This window comes from Equus quagga, chromosome 10, assembly GCF_021613505.1.
Source record: "Equus quagga isolate Etosha38 chromosome 10, UCLA_HA_Equagga_1.0, whole genome shotgun sequence".
In the NCBI taxonomy this organism is placed as follows: domain Eukaryota; kingdom Metazoa; phylum Chordata; class Mammalia; order Perissodactyla; family Equidae; genus Equus; species Equus quagga.
This window is the reverse complement of record NC_060276.1, coordinates 71,050,585-71,067,787: the sequence shown is the minus strand read 5'-3', so window position 1 is coordinate 71,067,787 and position 17,203 is coordinate 71,050,585. Positions and strand designations below refer to the sequence as shown.

The 17,203-nt window shown below is 51.4% G+C and overlaps 1 protein-coding gene across 4 annotated transcripts in view; it reads left to right on the top strand.

Moving 5' to 3' along the window:
* STARD8 (StAR related lipid transfer domain containing 8) overlaps positions 1-17,203 on the top strand; it is a 73,352-nt gene that overhangs the window by 27,544 nt on the left and 28,605 nt on the right. The window contains exon 1 of one of the 4 annotated variants that reach the window (XM_046673573.1): positions 12,738-12,916. The exons of 2 other annotated variants lie outside the window; for them this stretch is intronic. In XM_046673573.1, coding sequence (XP_046529529.1) covers positions 12,904-12,916 — 13 coding nt within the window. In that variant the 5' untranslated portion in view covers positions 12,738-12,903. Of the gene's footprint in view, positions 1-12,737; positions 12,917-13,765; positions 13,785-17,203 lie in introns of those variants that run through there. One more of the 4 variants, XM_046673578.1, reaches the window with a different exon arrangement.

The window sequence follows — 17,203 nt, the reverse complement described above, 5'->3', positions numbered from 1 at the left end:
CTTGGTCCCAGCCCTTCTGGCTAGTCACAAGAGGCTGCGGATGCAGGAGGCAAATTACTGACCCACAAGCTGCAAACTACTCCTCTGACACAAAAGCAGCTTTTGTTCATGGTGAGGCCAGTTTCTCAAATGGACAGAGCCCTGGACCCCTGAGCCAGACTGCAAGGTGTGTTACTGTGTGTTGGTGCTCCATCCCGCTCAGTGACGGGAGGAGGAGAAGGGGCTTCTGCAAGTTCCAACGGGGGCTGAAGGTGCGTGTACTAAGGCCAAGAAGTGGGAGTGGGGGCAGCTGTGGGTGGGCACTGCAACTACTTCCCAGATAAAGGCAGAAAGAATTATGGACATTAGAAATGAGCAGCCTGAATGATGCAAGGACAGGAAGAAAGGAATGAGGCAAGGTGAAGGGCCAAGGGATGAGTTTGCCACTGAGAAATGCATCTTGTGGATGCTTTCACATTTGATCCACATAATAGTTTAGGGGGGTAGGTGTTATTGTCTCCATTTAATATGTGAGGAAACTGAGGCCCAGAGAAGTGATGTGACATGTCATGTAGTAAGTGTTGAAGCTGATGTTCAAACCCAAGGCTGCTTTGAGAGTTATAGTTCTTAGGGGTCCCTTCTCTGGAGCTGATAAAATCTGTACACATATACACTGCTAATGCCCAGCCAGCAACCCTTCTAAGACTTGGCTGCAAGAGCCTAGGAATTATCCTTCCTGTTTTACTAAGGCCCAGAAAAGGCTAATGATTGGGCCATAGTCATGCCCAGCCAGCTGGAGACGGGGGAAAGGCCTTCAATTGAAAAGCTGCAGAACACCACTAGAAGTAGCACTCCCTCTGCTAGTCTCTCTGCATCTGGTCATTTCCCAATTGCAAAGTGCTCTCAGATCCGTTATCTCAAAGTTTGCATGGCAGAAAAAAGTTATTTTCATTTTCTAGGTGAAGAAACCGAGGTTCAGTTACTTGCCAAAGTTTACACAGCTCCTGAATAGTCGAACCAGGATTCGAGACCAGATTTGTACCCAAACTCCCCTCTACTTGTACACAAAATGCACTTGGTCAGCAAGGGAAGGGCAGAGTAAGCTCACTGAAGCATAATGCTGGAGACCAAAAGCAGCAAACCCCAACTCCCTGGGGTGACATTTCCATACGAACCTCTGAATTGCAGAGGCAGTCATGGGGCCTTTGGGGGGCAAACAGAGAAGCCAGGGAGCTGAGTTCTCCAGAGAAGACCCTAAAGCTGCTGGCTTTCTGGCTTACAAGATGTCCCATCAGCCCAAATGGCTTTGTGGTCAGGGTGCCAGGTTTGGTCCAGCCACATGAATGGTAGGATGCGGTGAGGAGGCCTTCTCTCTCTTCCCCTCTTACCACCTGTGGTTGCATTTCACGCTCGGTCATTGAGTCATCTTTATGTTCCTCTACTCCACTGACACTGGGGAAAGAAAACCCCAAATCTCTCAGCCACCATTTGGTTTGATCAAGGCTGCTTCTGGGCTACTAACTCACTCACCCCTCATTCAGTCCTTTGACAAATATTCCCTAAGTGCCAACTCTGTGCCAAACTCCTTCCTGAGCAATGGATATGCCATAAATAATAAAACACAGTCCCTACCCTCAGAGAACTCAAATTCTTCTTGGGCAGGAAAACACGTAGATAATTAAACTCAATATAGAATGACTCCTGATGTAACTGAGCTGTGGGAGCGCCCAGAAAGGGAGCGGCTTATGCTATTCACAGGAAGGGCTAAGAGTGTCTATAGGACTTTGTCAGGTGCAGGAGATAGGGCAAATAAGCAAACCTCTTTATGCCTCAGTTTCCTCATCTGTAAAATGGATAATAATAGTACCTACAGGGTTTCTGTAAGGAGTCTATGAGTTAAAATGTGCAAAGAGCTTAGAATAGTGCCAGACACATTGAGAGCACCACGTAAGTATTGAAATAAGTCAAAGGAAATAAGGATGAACATTTTTGTGAAAGAGAAGAGCACATGTAACACATTTGGAGGGGAATGAAGTTAAGTTAATGAAGTTCTGGGAATGCCAGCTGATTTGGATGGGTAAGCTTGGGCAGCACTTTGAATGTCAACCTTGGAAGTATGGACTCGTCCCTGTAAATAATGGGCAGCCATTTCTGAAGCTGGATTTTTGCTATGGAAGATGGCAGAGGGCTCCTCTGTGACATGCTAGTGCTCTATCTAACAGCTCAACAGGTGCTAGGTCCAAGAAACTGCCACAAGCCAGGACACAGCCAATTGCCACACATGAATGGAGGACCAGCCCTGTGTGCAGCCCAGCCTCTGGCTTAGCATCGATCTGGGGAAGGGTGGGTTGAGGGGAGAGACACTGTGTCTCTGCCCTCAGGGAGTTGCTCATCTAATTGGAATAAGGCCCGCTTCTGTCAAGAATCAACTCAATCATCCTGGTGGGAAGTGGCGGAGACAGGTGGGTAAAAGAGGCTCTGTTGTGGCCTAAGAGGCAGTAAGTATAGTGGTTACTGGCCAAGGCTGACAGTCAGGCTCTCTGGGTTTAAAGCCCAGTGGTCACTTCCAAACTGTGGGACCATGGGCCAATCGCTCAACCTCTCTGTGCTGCAGTTTTCCCACTAAAAATGAGAGCAATGATAATAATTCGACCTCCTCATAGAGTTGTCATGATAATTAAATCACATGTGGAAAGTGCTTAGAGTGTTGGCTCACATAACAAATGCTCCATATACGTTAGCTCTTCTTAATGACTAAAGGCCTACTATGCGCCAGGTGTCTGGTACCCCTGGGGTAAAAGACAGTGACCTGGAGCATATGAACGCACAGGACCAATGTGGCCCATTTCCCAGAGTGTCAACTTTCCTCAGAGGCTTAAAGGAGAAAAACACTCATTTCTATATGAAAACAACATGCATGTATATACTGGAGTTAACAGGAAAATTCAAGTAGAAGTTTAAGATAAAAACAGTGACTTCAAAGACATTCCCTGCTTGGAGCCAAAACTTCAGGTTACATTTTCAGTCCCCCAGGGTTGCTTCACATTCTTTCCCCTCGGCCCTTAGGGGTACTTGGTTACAAAAGCTCCAGCCACACAGACACATGTGAGCTCACGGAACCTTTACGATGGATCATTCTCTGGGGTAGGGATGATCACCACCATTGTATGGGTGAAAACTGAGGTTCAGGATTCAAATTCTGCCATCGCCACTTATTAGCTGTGTGAACTTAGCAAGTTATGTTACCTTTGTTGCCCTTCAGTTTCTCCATCTGTAAAATGGGGGTGATGCTGCCGCTGATTATAATAGTACCTACCTTGGAGGGTTGTGGTAAGAACTAAATAGATTAAGACCCGAAAAGCACCTTAGAACGATGCTAGGCATATAATTAGTGCTCAATACAAGTTAACTTTTATTAAATCCATTCTCACATTTCCACCCACAACATTGTCACGTAGGTGTCACCCTGTCCATTTTATGAAGCAGGAAACTGAGGCTGTAAGAGGTTAGGTCAGATGTCCCCCTCCTCTTTACTAACAGAGGGCATTCCTGCAGTGGGGAGGAGATGGGAATAAATGACCTCTGGGGTCCTCTCCAGTTCCCAGTTTCTGTGATTCAAGTTGAACTTTGGAGCCCTTCCATATCACTGTTCTGGCTGAGGCTGAAGTAGTAGAGCTCAGGAAACAGGGGAGGGACTAGCCAGGGAGAGATGCCTTGGCGGAGGAGGAAATGGCTGCTGCCGCCCTTCCTCCTAGGCTGCTGCCGAGGGGCTGTGTCCTGCACTCCCACCCCGCCAGAGAGCAAAAGGGAAACTCCTGTGCTCGGAGGAAGCTGACTGGGGCCTCCTTTTCCTCAGAGGGGAACTTGCCCTTCTTCCAGGAGCAGTGCAGCAGCTGTTGGAAACTCAGAAGTCAAAGGCTTGGCAGCACCAAGCTGGGCACAGACGGAGGCCTCCCAATGGCTGTTTATCCTGGCTGGGCTGGTCCAGAATGGGGAGTGCTGATAGGCAAGAGGGTGATGGGAGACAGAAATGGGCTCTCTACTGATTTATGATCACATGAGGGAAAACAAAAAGAATTCCATGAAGCAGCATGGCCTACTGGAAGAAAGAACAGACAGGCGATCTATCTTGATTCTGAAATGATTTACTGTGTGACGTCGGGCAAATCCTCTTCCCCACCATATTCCCCACCATATGGTGAGGACAATATTCATTCAATAAATATTTTGTCAACACCTACTGTGTGCCAGCACTGCCTTGGGGAAAAGGGTGAATGGAGTGGAGGTCAATATGTTATCCTATCGTTCCCTTACAGCTCTGACATTGAGTCTGTGAAAAGTCGGAGCAAATCTCACGCAAATAAGCACACAGCAACACACGAACTCCTCTTCCTTTTCCTAGCCTGTCCCTCACAAACGGGGCTGCTTAACCCTAGTCTCCTGGCACAAGGTATGGAGACCATAGAGGGAGGGGCTGTGACCCCCATCTGTGTATCCCCTTATCATTATTCCTATTGTATCATGGAATTATTATCCTTATGTTACAGATGAGGAAACTGAGGTTCCGAGAGGAAAAATGGCACATGTTATGCTGCAGAGCCACTATGAGAATCTTTCCCCCCATACTGGCTACCACAAGTGGAGTAGAAATGACCAGGTTTGAGAGCTGGCAACTTTCTGCTTTCCCTCCATTGTAAACTAAGACAAATAGGACTCCCCACCATCCCGGAATCAGGCAATGCACTTTTGCTTGCTGTGGGTGGAGGTTAGGAGTAAGGAAAAGGGTTATGTAACTTAGGCTCCTGGGTCCAGGCTTTTTTTGTGGTAGATCCTCAGTGCTGATCTCTTTGAGAATTGAAGAGAATCTTTCTTTATGCAGGCTGTATTCCGTGCCAGTTACCATGCTCAGCTCCTTTAGATCCTCACAACAGTCCTGCAGCATAGAGATAATTGTCCCTGCTTAGATGACGGCCAAGCCAGCTGTATTCTTGGGCCTCAGTTTGCGTCTGTTAACATGAGGGTCTATAAAGAATGCTTCTGCTCATAAGGTCTAGGATGCTCTTGGCACTAGAAAGGTTTCAAGGTATCTTTGTTGGAACCCAGGGTCCGTTGCTCTGGTCAGACAGACAGAAAAGGGCCGTGGGGGGATAGTGAGAAGTAGTGGCGTGGAGGCTGAAGAGTCAGTCAGTCGGTCCGCCGAGATGGCGGGAGCCATTGTTTCCCACTCCATCTGGCTGTTGCACCAGGTCTTCCGCCACCTTACATGGTTAGTGAGATTTGGGGTAGACAGGAGGTGGAGGGGCTGACCTGGTGACTAAGAAGACCCTCACTATCTCACACTGGGATAGGAGAGCAGGAAGGAGCGGGATCATGGTGAGACACCTCTCAAATAGGGGGCCAGGGCGGAAAAGGCCAGAGGGTGACTCCAACCCGGAGAGGAGGCCAGATGGCGACGGGGAACCAGATGGCAGAGCTAAATGACTTGAGGCCAGGGTAGGATAGAGAAGGGGGGGGCTTCTGCTCAAGATGGGGGCCTGGAACTTTCTACTCGCTACTGGGGTGTGGGGCAACCCAAGCCGTCGCTCCCTCAGCCGCTTCCCCCCCCACCTTCTTCGGTGCTTCCCTGGCTAGCCGCTCAGTTCGGGTACCACCGCCCGAGGCGCCAGCGCTCTGGCTCGCCCGCCTGCGGGCTCCGGAGCCGCTCGAGGACACATGGCCGAGGTGCGGGGCTGGGGGCTGGCGGCTGGCCTCGCGGCTCCCAAAGCCCCGGGCGTGGACGCCGTGGGGTGTGAAAGGTACCCAGTGGGACCCGCCGCGCTGGAAACCGGGTGAACAGAGCCGGGCAGACCTGGCGGGAGGTCAGGGCTGGCTGCACTTTGCTGACACCCTGCGCGCTGCCTACCCAGCCGGGTCGGCAAAGCTCCTGCCCCCTCGCCTTGTCTTTGGTTCCAGTCCCATTTTCATCTATTAGTCCTATGTCCGTTTGTCTAAAACGCTACTCCTGGCTGGCAGTCCCCCTTTTTCAGACCTTCCACCCCCGCACGCCTGCCGCCTTCTAATTCTTAGCCAGCTCTTGCTCTGTCCCAAGATGTCCCATCCTTTTATCTCCACTGTCCGTCCGGCTTCGTCCCTACCCACCTCTCTCCCTCTGCCTTCACCCTCCACTCAAAAAGAACATTTTCGTTATTAACACATAGCAGGTGTTTAATAAACAGTATGTCCCTTACCCCTATGCCTCCAGCACTTTCTTTGTCTCTGCCTCTGGAGTCGTACTTCCACCATCCTGTCTGTCTTCCTGTCCCACTGTATGTCTCACCTTCAGCCTGTATTTTTACCTCTTCGTTCCATTGTCTGTCTTTCTATCCCTCTTTTTGTCTCTGTATCCTGGGCTCTTACTATCTAGCTGGTAGCTCCCTACACCCCCCATCACTCCAAGGGCCCCTTACCGCCTCACCCTGTCCCCTAGTTGCATAACATAGCCCAGCCACCCTGGCAGCACTTTTCAGTCAGCTCGAATTGCCTAAAATCTCCATCCAAAGGCCTGTTTCCACTCCAACGGATCTCCCAGAATGCCTGGCACTTTGTTTTTTTTTAAGTTGAAAAAATTCATATTTCTTTGAGCACTTAAAAAATTTCCAGGCTCTGCCTGTTCTTTTTCCCCCAGTAAATTCTCTCTTGTTCCTGCCCCAAGTGGCAGGGGGGAAACAGCAAACCGGGTTGGGTTTTTCGACAAAAGATTTGTTGTGGAATGTGAACCCACTAAAGGACAGGGCCCTCAGAGATCCTCAGATCAGATCCTCTGATTGTACATATGTGGACACTGAGGCCCAGAGAGGGCAAGACTCTCAGCCAGGTCACACAGCCTCTCCGTGATAGAAGCTGGGTAGAAGCCAGAGTTGCAATGTCCTGGCTCCTGATCCAGGAACCTTGGTGGAGGTGGGGCCCGGGGAACCACTTTCCTGGTATTTCCTGGGGGTTTGTTGATCCAGAGACATCAGATGTCTAATCTGGGAGCCTTGCTGTTCCTCTCCTCTCTCTGTCCTCTGGGACCTCACTCCACTGCCCCACCTGGTTGGGTTGGGCATTCTGCCTCTGGGGCTGCTGTTGCCTCCCCCACTGGCATGGGAGCTCCAGGAAGTCAGGGACCGGACCCTGGCTTCCCACCTGTCTGCCCTCTTCCCCACCCCAGCCCCCTGCCAGAGCCTCGGTGCCCATGTTGACTGACAGGTTGGTACATTTGTGTATGGAAGCCCTGGCCCTGACTGAGGGTCAGATCAGAACTTTTATTTAGTGAGAATGCATGCGTGCATATGTGTGTGTGTGTGTGTGTAGCAGTTTTGGGAGGGGGAGAGCTGTGCTTGGGGAAGGGCCCACTGAGAGGGGACAGGGATTCCAAGGCCAAGAAGAGCTCAGACTCTTTGTTGAATGGCCCTCAAACCTCACCACACATCCCATGTCCTCTCTGATGTCATCCTGGGGCCTCTGAGGGCCGTCCTTCAGGGAAAGGAGACAGAGTGGGTGGGTGGCCAGGGGACGGGCTTTGTCTGCCTGAATTGAGGTTGCCAAGCCCTAGAGACCCATAATCACAGGGTTGGACTGGGCCAGGCTCTGGGCAGGGCCAGTAAAAGCTACCCTCCCCCCTACCTCCTGCCCCAGCAGCCCTCCAACTTCCTGGGCACCAGATCTGGTTGCAGCATGAGGTCAGGCTGTGGTGGGCTGATGGTGGAGCCTATGGGTAGGAAGAAAGAGCCCCCTCTTTCCTCTGCTCTTTCTGTCCTGACCCCCAGCTATTCCCCATCCTCAGAGGACCCTCCTTCCTCCACCGCCCCCTTCCTCTGCAGAAGCCCCATGGCTGTTCAGTTTCTGGGAGCCCCACTCCCATGGAAACACACAGAAAAGCTCACGGAAGCAGAGAATGTTCTGGAAAGAAGGGACCCAAGAAACTAGGGCCCAGCCCTGTTTTTCCAGATGAGGAAACTGAGCTTAGCCAGGGAGGAGCAAGCTTGAAGGCTGAAACGGAATCAGACAGAGGGGACTGTTAGGGAGGTGGGATAGAGGGAGGGTTCCTCTGACCTCAGCTGCTTGTAGGTGTGCATGACGAGGGCGCAGGCAAGGCAAGGGGGCTTGTGTTAGAAGTGGGCCTGCCTTTGCTCATCTCCTTTCACCACACTGTGACCTTCTCCTGAAGGACCGGAATGGGGTGGGGCGTAGAGGGGTGGGGGTGGACATCCTGCTCTTGATGTCTGTGCCAGTCACCAAGTGCTCTGCCCAGGGTGACCTCACTTATTCATTTGGGCCAAGACAGGCAGACTTCCCTGAGGGAACTGGGTGTGGGGGGTGCTCCATCTGCCTGCAGCAGAAAACCTCTGGTCCCTTTGAGACGGGCCAGTAAAGCTAGGCCAGGGGCCCATTCTGGGTGTGAAATGAGGCCCATCACACTGTCATGGCCCAGTGGGTCTGTTGTGTGGATGCTGGGAACCAGCCGTCCATCAAGCTGATCCTTTGTCTGGTGTTTGTTGTGGGGAGGGAGATAGGCTTTTGGGTGTCTGGGGAAGAGCTGGGGACAGAGACTGAGTGGGCTTGTGTTCTTCATCTCCAGCTGCCCAGTCCAAGTGTCAGAGGTGGTCATGAGTTGCCCCGATACTTTCCTGTCAATGACTCCAGGAGGCAGGTGGGAGGGGATGAGTGCCTCTGTGTCCTAGCTTAGGGAAGGGGAGCCCTGAGAGGGTAAGTGACCCCTGAAACTCCCCTGACCTATGCCTGGCTTAGCCAGTGCTCCAGCTCCCCTCACAGCCAGCCCAGGGTCCCCAGCCCAACACAGAGCTCCCTCTTCCAGGGTGCTGTGGTGTGTGTGGTGAGCTCAGCCACAGCCCTGGTCTGTGGGCTGACAGGGGGTCTTTGTGTTCCTTCCAGGACATAGCTCTCTGCCCTCCAACCCCAGTTGGCAATGCTCATGAGGTGCCTGTGTGCTCCTCACCTTTGCAAGCCCCTGCCACCGCCACATCCCCTCTCCCCACATCTGGCCCTACTCCAGCTGACCCTCTTAGTGTAACCCCCTCCCCCAACACAGCCATGGCTCCTCAGGAATTTTTTTATAAACTGCAACTATCTCACTTTGTGGGAGTCTGACCAGTAACCCCCTTTCATGAGGCTGGGTAGGGGGCCCAAACCACTGGGGAGAAGGCCTTTACGCTCCTAGGCCTGACTGGAGGGCTTTAGAGGAGATATGCAGGAATGTGTGTGCAAGTGTGAGAGCACGCGTGTGTGTGTGTGTGTGTGTGTGTGTGTGTGTGTGGGCACCTGTGGTTATGTGCTGGGCAGGGCTGGTCTGAGTGTAATTCATTTTCCCCTCATAGCTTATACTCCCCTTTTTTCTTCCCAGCTGTGTTCCCTGGAATTATTTGCTGCTGCTTCTTTAGATCCATGGAAGAGTAGTGGAAACATCTGCTTGGTTCCTTCCTGACATTACCCTCACCATTCCAGGGTGGGGTTATGGGTCTGCCTACAACAGCCTGAGGAACCCCCATTCCTAGGCAGGAAAGGGTGTAAGAATTGTCCTCAGATAGGCGCTTATTGGGACCCAAGTGTCTCAGAGTGAGGCTCAGGGTGATGGCATATGGAGTTTCTCTGTGCCACCACCTAGGAGAAAAGGGCTGATTGGCCCTAGAAAAAAACTTAGCTCCGCAGCACCTTGAGTGCCATCCTGCCACCTGTCACCACCCTTTACAGTACACTCTCACATCTGTTGTCTCAACTTTGCCTGCTAGGGATTGTGCTCTACCCTCATTTTACAAGTGAAGAAACTGGTGGTTGGAGTGGCACAATGACTTGCCCTGGGTGACACAGCCAGAAAGTGGTAGAATGGGGACTAGCACCCAACTCTCCTACTTCCTGATCCACGGCTCATTCCACAATTGCTTAGTGCCTGTGCTTAACCCTATCTGCCACCACATCTAAAACTTAGAGCCACCATTCTAAGTGTGATGATTTAGCCCAATGGATCAGCTCAACAGCCATATAAGGTCAGGCCTGTGATTGTCATCACACTTAACAGATGAGGAAATCAAGGCACAGAAAGTTGGAAAATAATTTGCCTAAGGTCACACAGCTAGCAAGTGGCAAAGTTGGGCTTTGTACCCAGGCTATCTGGCTCCAGAATCCTTTGTACTGTCATTTGTATGACACAGCTGGGCTGTGGTAGTGGTAGAATGAGGGTGGCCTCATGCCCCAGGTGTAGAAATGCATGCACGCACGTCCGCACCCTGAGGCTTTTTCACCCGCCCTCAGTCTGCCCTCGTGCACTCTATGTTTCCCTGCCTGATGGCTGAGCTTGCATCCAGGCTAGCAGTGGCAGCACTATAGGACACACAGGCAATAGTGGGGGCTCATGGACAAAGGGACACCAGGGACCTAAAGCCTCCAGTTATCTCCAGAGCCACTCAAGATGCAGCCCAGAAAGAAGTCTATGAAAAGGTACCAATTTCCCATCCGTTCCAGGCACCATTGCTGAATATGTGTTCTGTGCAAGACTCTGGCTTAGGTTGGGGGTAGTGTGCAGGGGTAGAGGGTGGGGGTGGCTCAGGGAGCAAGGGCTGGCAGTGGGATGGAAGCGGATAAGCTACTTTTGTCTTTCTGAAGAGGCTGAGCTTTTCTTGCCTTTCTGAAGCTCGTGGGATAAGAGAAGGAGATCAAAAAAGACTCAAAGAAATAGCCTAGATGTCACTTGGGCCATTTCAAAATGTTAAATGATAACATGATAAATATTAGGACCGTAGCTTTCCCTGGCTGTTGTGTTCACTCTGTCATTAAATAGATGTTTTTATTGAGTCCCTACTCCATGCCAGGCACTGCGAAGTTCTTGTTCTGCTTATATAGCTTATATTGCTTATATTGCTTATATTGCTTATAAGCTTATATTGCTTATTATAGCAATGTGTCTTTTTGTAGTTTTCGTTCTTTCTGTAGTTTTCCCTTTTGTAGTTTTCTTGTTTGATTGCCTTTTTTTTTTAAAGAAATGGGTGTCCCAGAACCCATCATATCTGATTCAGTTAAATGTATCTACTAAAAGGTAAGTTGGGTTTGCTCATTATTCATATGATTGTAGTTTCTTCATGGTCGTCCCTTGAATACCTTTCAACATTCATTCGCCCATTAGCAAACATTACTGAGAAACTACTGTAAGCACTGTGCTTGGTGTCATGGGGTGGATGGAATGAGCTCTGACATGGTTTCCTACTCTTAGGGAAACTATAGGATCATTGCCAGACCCACACTTCTATATCCTTCTAGCATTTTCCAGAAGCAAGATAAGTTTGGCTCCAACTCAGAGCCTTAGGGATGCTTACAAATAGAATAGCCCAGCCTCAGGAAGGAGGTCATCTCCCTACCCACCCATCATAAGGGTTCCTGAGTCTGGGTAGAATTTTGTTTTCAGGAGTGAGCTGATGTACAGGCCTCATCCACATCCAAGGGACATGGCTGATCTTGAACAAAGTGTCAGCTGCAAACTTGTCATTGAGAGGAAAGGAGGCGGTACACGCTGGAAGTAGCCTTGCCCCGTCATTTCTCCTCTGATTCTCATCAGGGCCGGCAAGGAAGGAAGGTGGGAGAATTCCAATTTGGCCTAGTAGACTGAAGGCCAGGCAGGAGGGGGGCACCTGGGGCTAGGTCTGGCTCTGCTGTTGCCTTGGGAGACCTTAAGAAAGTTGCTGTCCTAAGAAACATTAATTTTTGCTCTCATCTGCGTTGGGTACTCTAGCAAACAAGTTAGATGGATGCAGTCTCTGCTTTCTAGGAACCTCAGCTTCATTTCTCCCATCTTTTGGGTACAGAGAAAATAACCGGTGTGCAGGTATTGTCCTTGCCATGGATTTGCTAAGTTAACTTGACTGAGTTGTCTCTTCTCAGTTTCTGTATTTGCAAATGTGGAGGATGGTGGTTAGATGGCATGTGGTCTTGGGTACTCCCAGCCCTGGCTAATAGGAGTCCCCAATTCAACAATGAAATCAAGGTTGTGAACTTGTGTTGGGCCCTTGTGAGGAAAGGCAAGAGAGAAGTCAAATCTTAACATTCTGTTTCATACTGAATTTAAACGGGCTTTCTGGTGGTACTTGCTGTCACAATTCTTGGGAACCCTCTCCTGCCATGGTTAATGCAGATGCCTGCCCCGAGTTTTCCTTGCATTTCTCTGTAGAGGTAGAGTTTGAACTTGGGGCAGAGAGCTGGGCGTAGTGGGGGAGGTTGCAGATTGCTGGAGCCCGAGCAAGGTAGGAATGGCAACTTCCTGCTCAAATATCTAAGGTCCCAGTTCTCTCCTAGTTGCCCCGCTCGCCCAAAGGATCTCACCTGAGTTGTATCTTCTAAACTCCCCATAAATTATCCTCAGTAAGCCACCGAAACTTTTCTTGCACATGGCATGTGTATTTAAATTCCCCACACGGTGCCAGACACATTCAGAGCTCAGTGACTATCAGTCTGTGTGCCTGACCAACTCACTCCATCACCCTCACTCACTGGGTCTCGGCTTGCGCCTTCTCCCCCCCGGCCCCCACCCCAAGCGGTGTGACCTGAGGAAGAGGCAGCGGCGCTCGGATTGGATGAGCTGGAAGGCAGAGCCCCGCCCACCACAATTTAGGCGACTTTCAGAGGAGTCCGGTGGGCCGGACTGTACTCTCATTGGTCGAGGGTTGTAGGTGGGCGGGGCGTCCCTACCGCCCAACTCGCCTTGACTCCCTCCCCACCTGCGACAAGAGTAGCCTCGGGTTGACAACAGCTAAGCAGCTGTGGCAGCTGCTTCTCTGGCTGGCACCGTTACCCACGCCTGACCCCGGGCTCTGCGCGTGCTCCGGACGGGGCAGCCCTGCCTTGTGCTCGCCTCCCACCCGCTGGCAGCTGTGTGTTGGGGTCTCGAACCCAAAGCGGTGGATGCGGCCTCCAGGTAGGAGTTGGGGCGACAGCGGGGGGAGATCCGGCCCGAAGGGGCCTCCTGGGCTCCCCCGCCCGCCTTGCCTCTCTGGAGCGCTCCAGCCAGGCCCCCGCTCTGAGCGGTTCGACTGGGCAGAGTACACAGGAGCAGCAGAGGAAGCGAGCAGAGGCACCTTTGCTCCTGGGATTTGGGGTCGGAGTTGCCGAAATTGTAGGAGCTCTGAGCCCGCCGGCCGCGCTTCTCCCAGGGAAGCCCTGCAAGTGGGGTGATGAAAGGCGGCTGTCCGCCCGTTATCTCTGGGCCTGGCTGGAGTCTGGAGCGGTTGCTCTCAGGCTTCGGAGGAGGGCTGGAGCTGGACGTGGGTGGTGGGGTTTCAGACTCTGCACTTCTCTTACTCTCTCCTCCTCACTCTGCTTTTGAGGGCATTTCCAGGAAGCTCCTGGTCGGGCGGTATGGGCTTTCCCCTCGGTCACTGCCTTCCCTTCTGAGAAACGCCCCGGACTTTCCTGGTATTGTAGCCGCGGGCATCAAGAGAAAACCTTTGAATAAGTCGCATCTTTCAGGGCTCGGTTTCCTTATTAAGTCCAAAGTGGATTTGGAATAGAGAACCCTCTGAGGAAAGGCCTTTTAGTGGAAGTTTTCGGGATTTCCAAATTCAGCAGTCAGGGGTTCTCTGCATTTCTCTTCTCCCAGGACTCTCTAAAATCGAGCACTGAGGGGCCGGCCCCGTGGCCGAGCGGTTAAGTTCGCGCGCTCCACTTCGGCGGCCTGCCGGTTTGCCGTTTCTGATCCCAGGCGCGGACATGGCCATGCTCATCAGGCCATGCTGAGGAGGCGTCCCACGTAGCAGAGCCAGAAGGATCTACAACTAGAAGACACAGTTAGGTACAGGGGGCGGGGCGGGGGGCGGGGGGCCTCGCTTTCGGGAGAAGAAGAAGAAGAAGAAAAAAAAGGTTGGCAACATATGTTAGCTCAGGTGCCAATCTTCAAAAAAATAAACACCAGAGCATTTATAAAATACTATTAAAAAATTTTTAAGTTGAGCACTGAATTATGACTCAGGAAACCGGGGTTTAGTTACTAATTCATGTGACCTTAAGTGAGTCATACTACTTCTGTGGGCCACACTGTTTTCAACTGTGCCTCAATAGTGGGCTGGATTTCAGTAATCTAAAGGGCCACTCTCTTCTGCCCTGACATTTGATGACTTGGTGCATGGGTCCAGGCTCTTAACTGCAAGTAAAGGGTTGTCTCTGAGATGCTTGGGGCAACAGGAGCTATGCAGATAGGGAGGTTTGTGGTGATTTTGCAGCTAGGCTAGCTGGAAAACTAGTGGTGGAGAGGGTGAGCAGGACAGAAGCCAGACTGAAGGTAGAGAGGAGTGGAGCCAACGCAGAGCCAGAGGTCCCAGAGGTTTGGCACCCCAGAGGTTGGGCTGGAGGGCCCTGGCTTGTCTCCGTCCCACTCCACTTGGAGCACCCAAGTCTGCCGCCTTGGGAGGAGAGGGTGATGAATCACACCCAGGGCTATTTTCAAACCCTGACTCCTACTGTGGGACCTGTTCCCACTCCCACTCTAGGGGTTGCTGTCCCCACCCGCTGTTTGTCTGTCTTACTGCTCTCTGAATTTTCCCCTCACTTTCATCCTCCTGGAATGAAGGAGAGACACTTCTGGGGATGGGAGGTCAGGCAGCCCGAGGGCGTAGAGAAAGTGGTGGCTGCAGGTGGTTTCTGAGTGGTTGATGGATCGGGCAGGAAGCCTGTGGTGGGAAGGATGGTGTTGGGGGTGGGAAATTCTTTACCCTAAGGCTACAGCTACCATATGGCTGGACATTCTGGGCTGGTCCTCATTTCCAGGATTTGGCCTTTGTCCACCAATGTTCTGGATTTGGGATTTGGAATTTCTGCTCCCTGAACCTCTGTAGTTAGGGCTAGAAAACACCACGTGGGCAGAGTCCGGTCTCCTCTGTTTGCTTGCCTTCTCTTCACCCCTTAAGCAACTCTTGGAGAAGTAGGCTAAACCTCTCTGTGCATCTGCAGCGTCCCTCCCTCTCCAATCTGGAGATGTGAGGCTATTGGGAGATGATACCTGGAGGTATTTAGAGCAAGAAGCGAGGCCGAAGGTGTGCAGATGGGCTGTGTACCCTGTGTGAGTGCTGGGGCAGGGGCATGAGCTGTGCAGGGAGGCTGGAAGGGCCTTCCTTGTTAAAGCACAACACCTCCTGGGTTTGAGCAGAGAGGCAAAGAAAGTGGCACAAAGAAGCCCGAACTTTGATCCTCTCCGTCTTCTTGAAGTTTTAAAATTCCATTCAGAGGCCTACATATTGGAGAGGGAGCCAGGTATGGAGATAGTAGCAGTGACACAAAAGCAAGAAAATCCCAAAGGGAGGAGAGGAGGGAGTATCTAATCGGGATGCCTGTCACAGCTGCCGGAGCTCCCTGCTCCAGCCATGGAGAGTTCAGGTTCAACAGATGGTAGGCTTAACAAAGGCAGGCTGTGCTCCCACTTTCTTGAAGAAGGTGGGGCAAGGGGTCTCTGGCTGGAAGGAGTTGTCTCTGGCTTGAATAGAATAGAGAGAACTTTTTCTTGGGCTCCCTGTTTGGGTAGGATCAAGTGTCATGACCCCTGGGCCTTTGGGGAGGCTGTTATCAGATAAAATAGAGATACGGAATCTCAAAGATGCCAGGGCTCTAGGATGGGAAGTGTGAACTCCCCCACCCCACAGCCCTACGCAGAGTAGTTGAGCACAGGGCTGGGCACACAGTTGGTGTCAAGTGTTTTTATTAAGGCCTACTCATTTATGACTCGGGGTCTTGATTTGTGTGTGTGTTTGTTTTGGGGATTGGTCCTGGTAAACTTGAATCAGTGGACTGGAGGCCACAATCTGGGCCCTTGTCACAGTCTGAAGTGCTATGTTTGCGTGTTGAGTCTCCTCTTGCCCAGCCTTCCACCTTGGGAACTCGCATGTCAACAGTTGCTGTCCCTGTTTACCCCAACTGCGCGGGGACTGGAGAACTAGATGTTAGGTTCCTCAAGAGTCCAGGGTGGCGGGGAGCAGAGAACAGGGGGCTGGGAGCTGGACACGTGGAGGTTTAAATCTGGGCTCTGTTGCTCCGCTCGACCTCTCAGACTCCCGATTTCTACCTGCTTTTCCCACTGCACTGGGTTAAACGAGGGGATCCCTGGCTAAGTGCTTTGTAAACTACCAAGTGCTGTACAAATTATTAGTCCTTGAGTGCAGGCTTGTTGCCAGGTCTTGTGGAGGACCCAGAGTATAACCCCAACCTTCAGGGAATCTGCTGTCTAGTTTGGGGGTTAGTGGCATAAATAATGCATGATGCACTGAGTCTTTCCTCAGTGAAGGCTTTTAAAAAAATTATTATGAAGAATTTCAAACATACATAAAAGTAGAGATGATTAGTGTAATAAGGCCCCATGTGCTCATCACCCAGCTTCAACAGCTGTTAGCCCATGGTCAGTCCTGCCCTATGTACACCTCCGTTTACCTCACCCTCTTTCTTGTTATTTTGAAATGAATCCCAGACACCCTATTGATTTGTCTATAAATAGTTCAATATATATCTCTAAAAGATAGGGAATCATAAAAAGGGGCAATCATACCACTCTCACACCTAAAATAGTCCCTTAATGTCATCAAATATCCTGGTAGTATTTATTCCCAATTGTTAAAAAGGACATTTTGCCCTGGGAGGCCTGACCAGGGAGCGATTCCTTTTGACTGAGAGGAAGGTGACTGACAGAGGCAGTGTCATTTGGGCTGAGCCTTGGAAGAGTGGCCCAGGAAAGGTCTGAACTGGAGGGATTATGGAGCCCTGGCCCCTCCTTTTACAACACTGGTTGGCCTCGTCTCTGGGGCTCCGGCTCCTGAGGCTGACTTGTGGAGGCTTCTCGTGGAAACTCTGTGCTTTGGATCTCTAGTGATAAATGGGAGTTCTAACTCTTTCACTTGCCTCTCCAGTTCCAGGGCCACCCAGGAGCTTGAGATCAGCAGGCCTGGGAGAATTCCTGCGAGGCTGCTCTCCTCCCAGCCCCTCCCCTGCCCCTGGCCCCTGAGGCCAGTTCAGAGCAAAACAGGATGTATTCAGGATGAGCGTCTTTCCCAGCTTGTCATCTAATCACCACAGCCCAGCTTGGAGCTTCCTCTCTCATTCATGATAAAACCCCTCACAGTCTCGCTTTTCCCTCCCACCCCAGTAAGGGTGTGCTGACTTCCTCCATATCCGGGCCAGCCCTCTTCCACCCCCGTGGGGCTGAGGCAGAGCTTCCCTCATCTAGGCC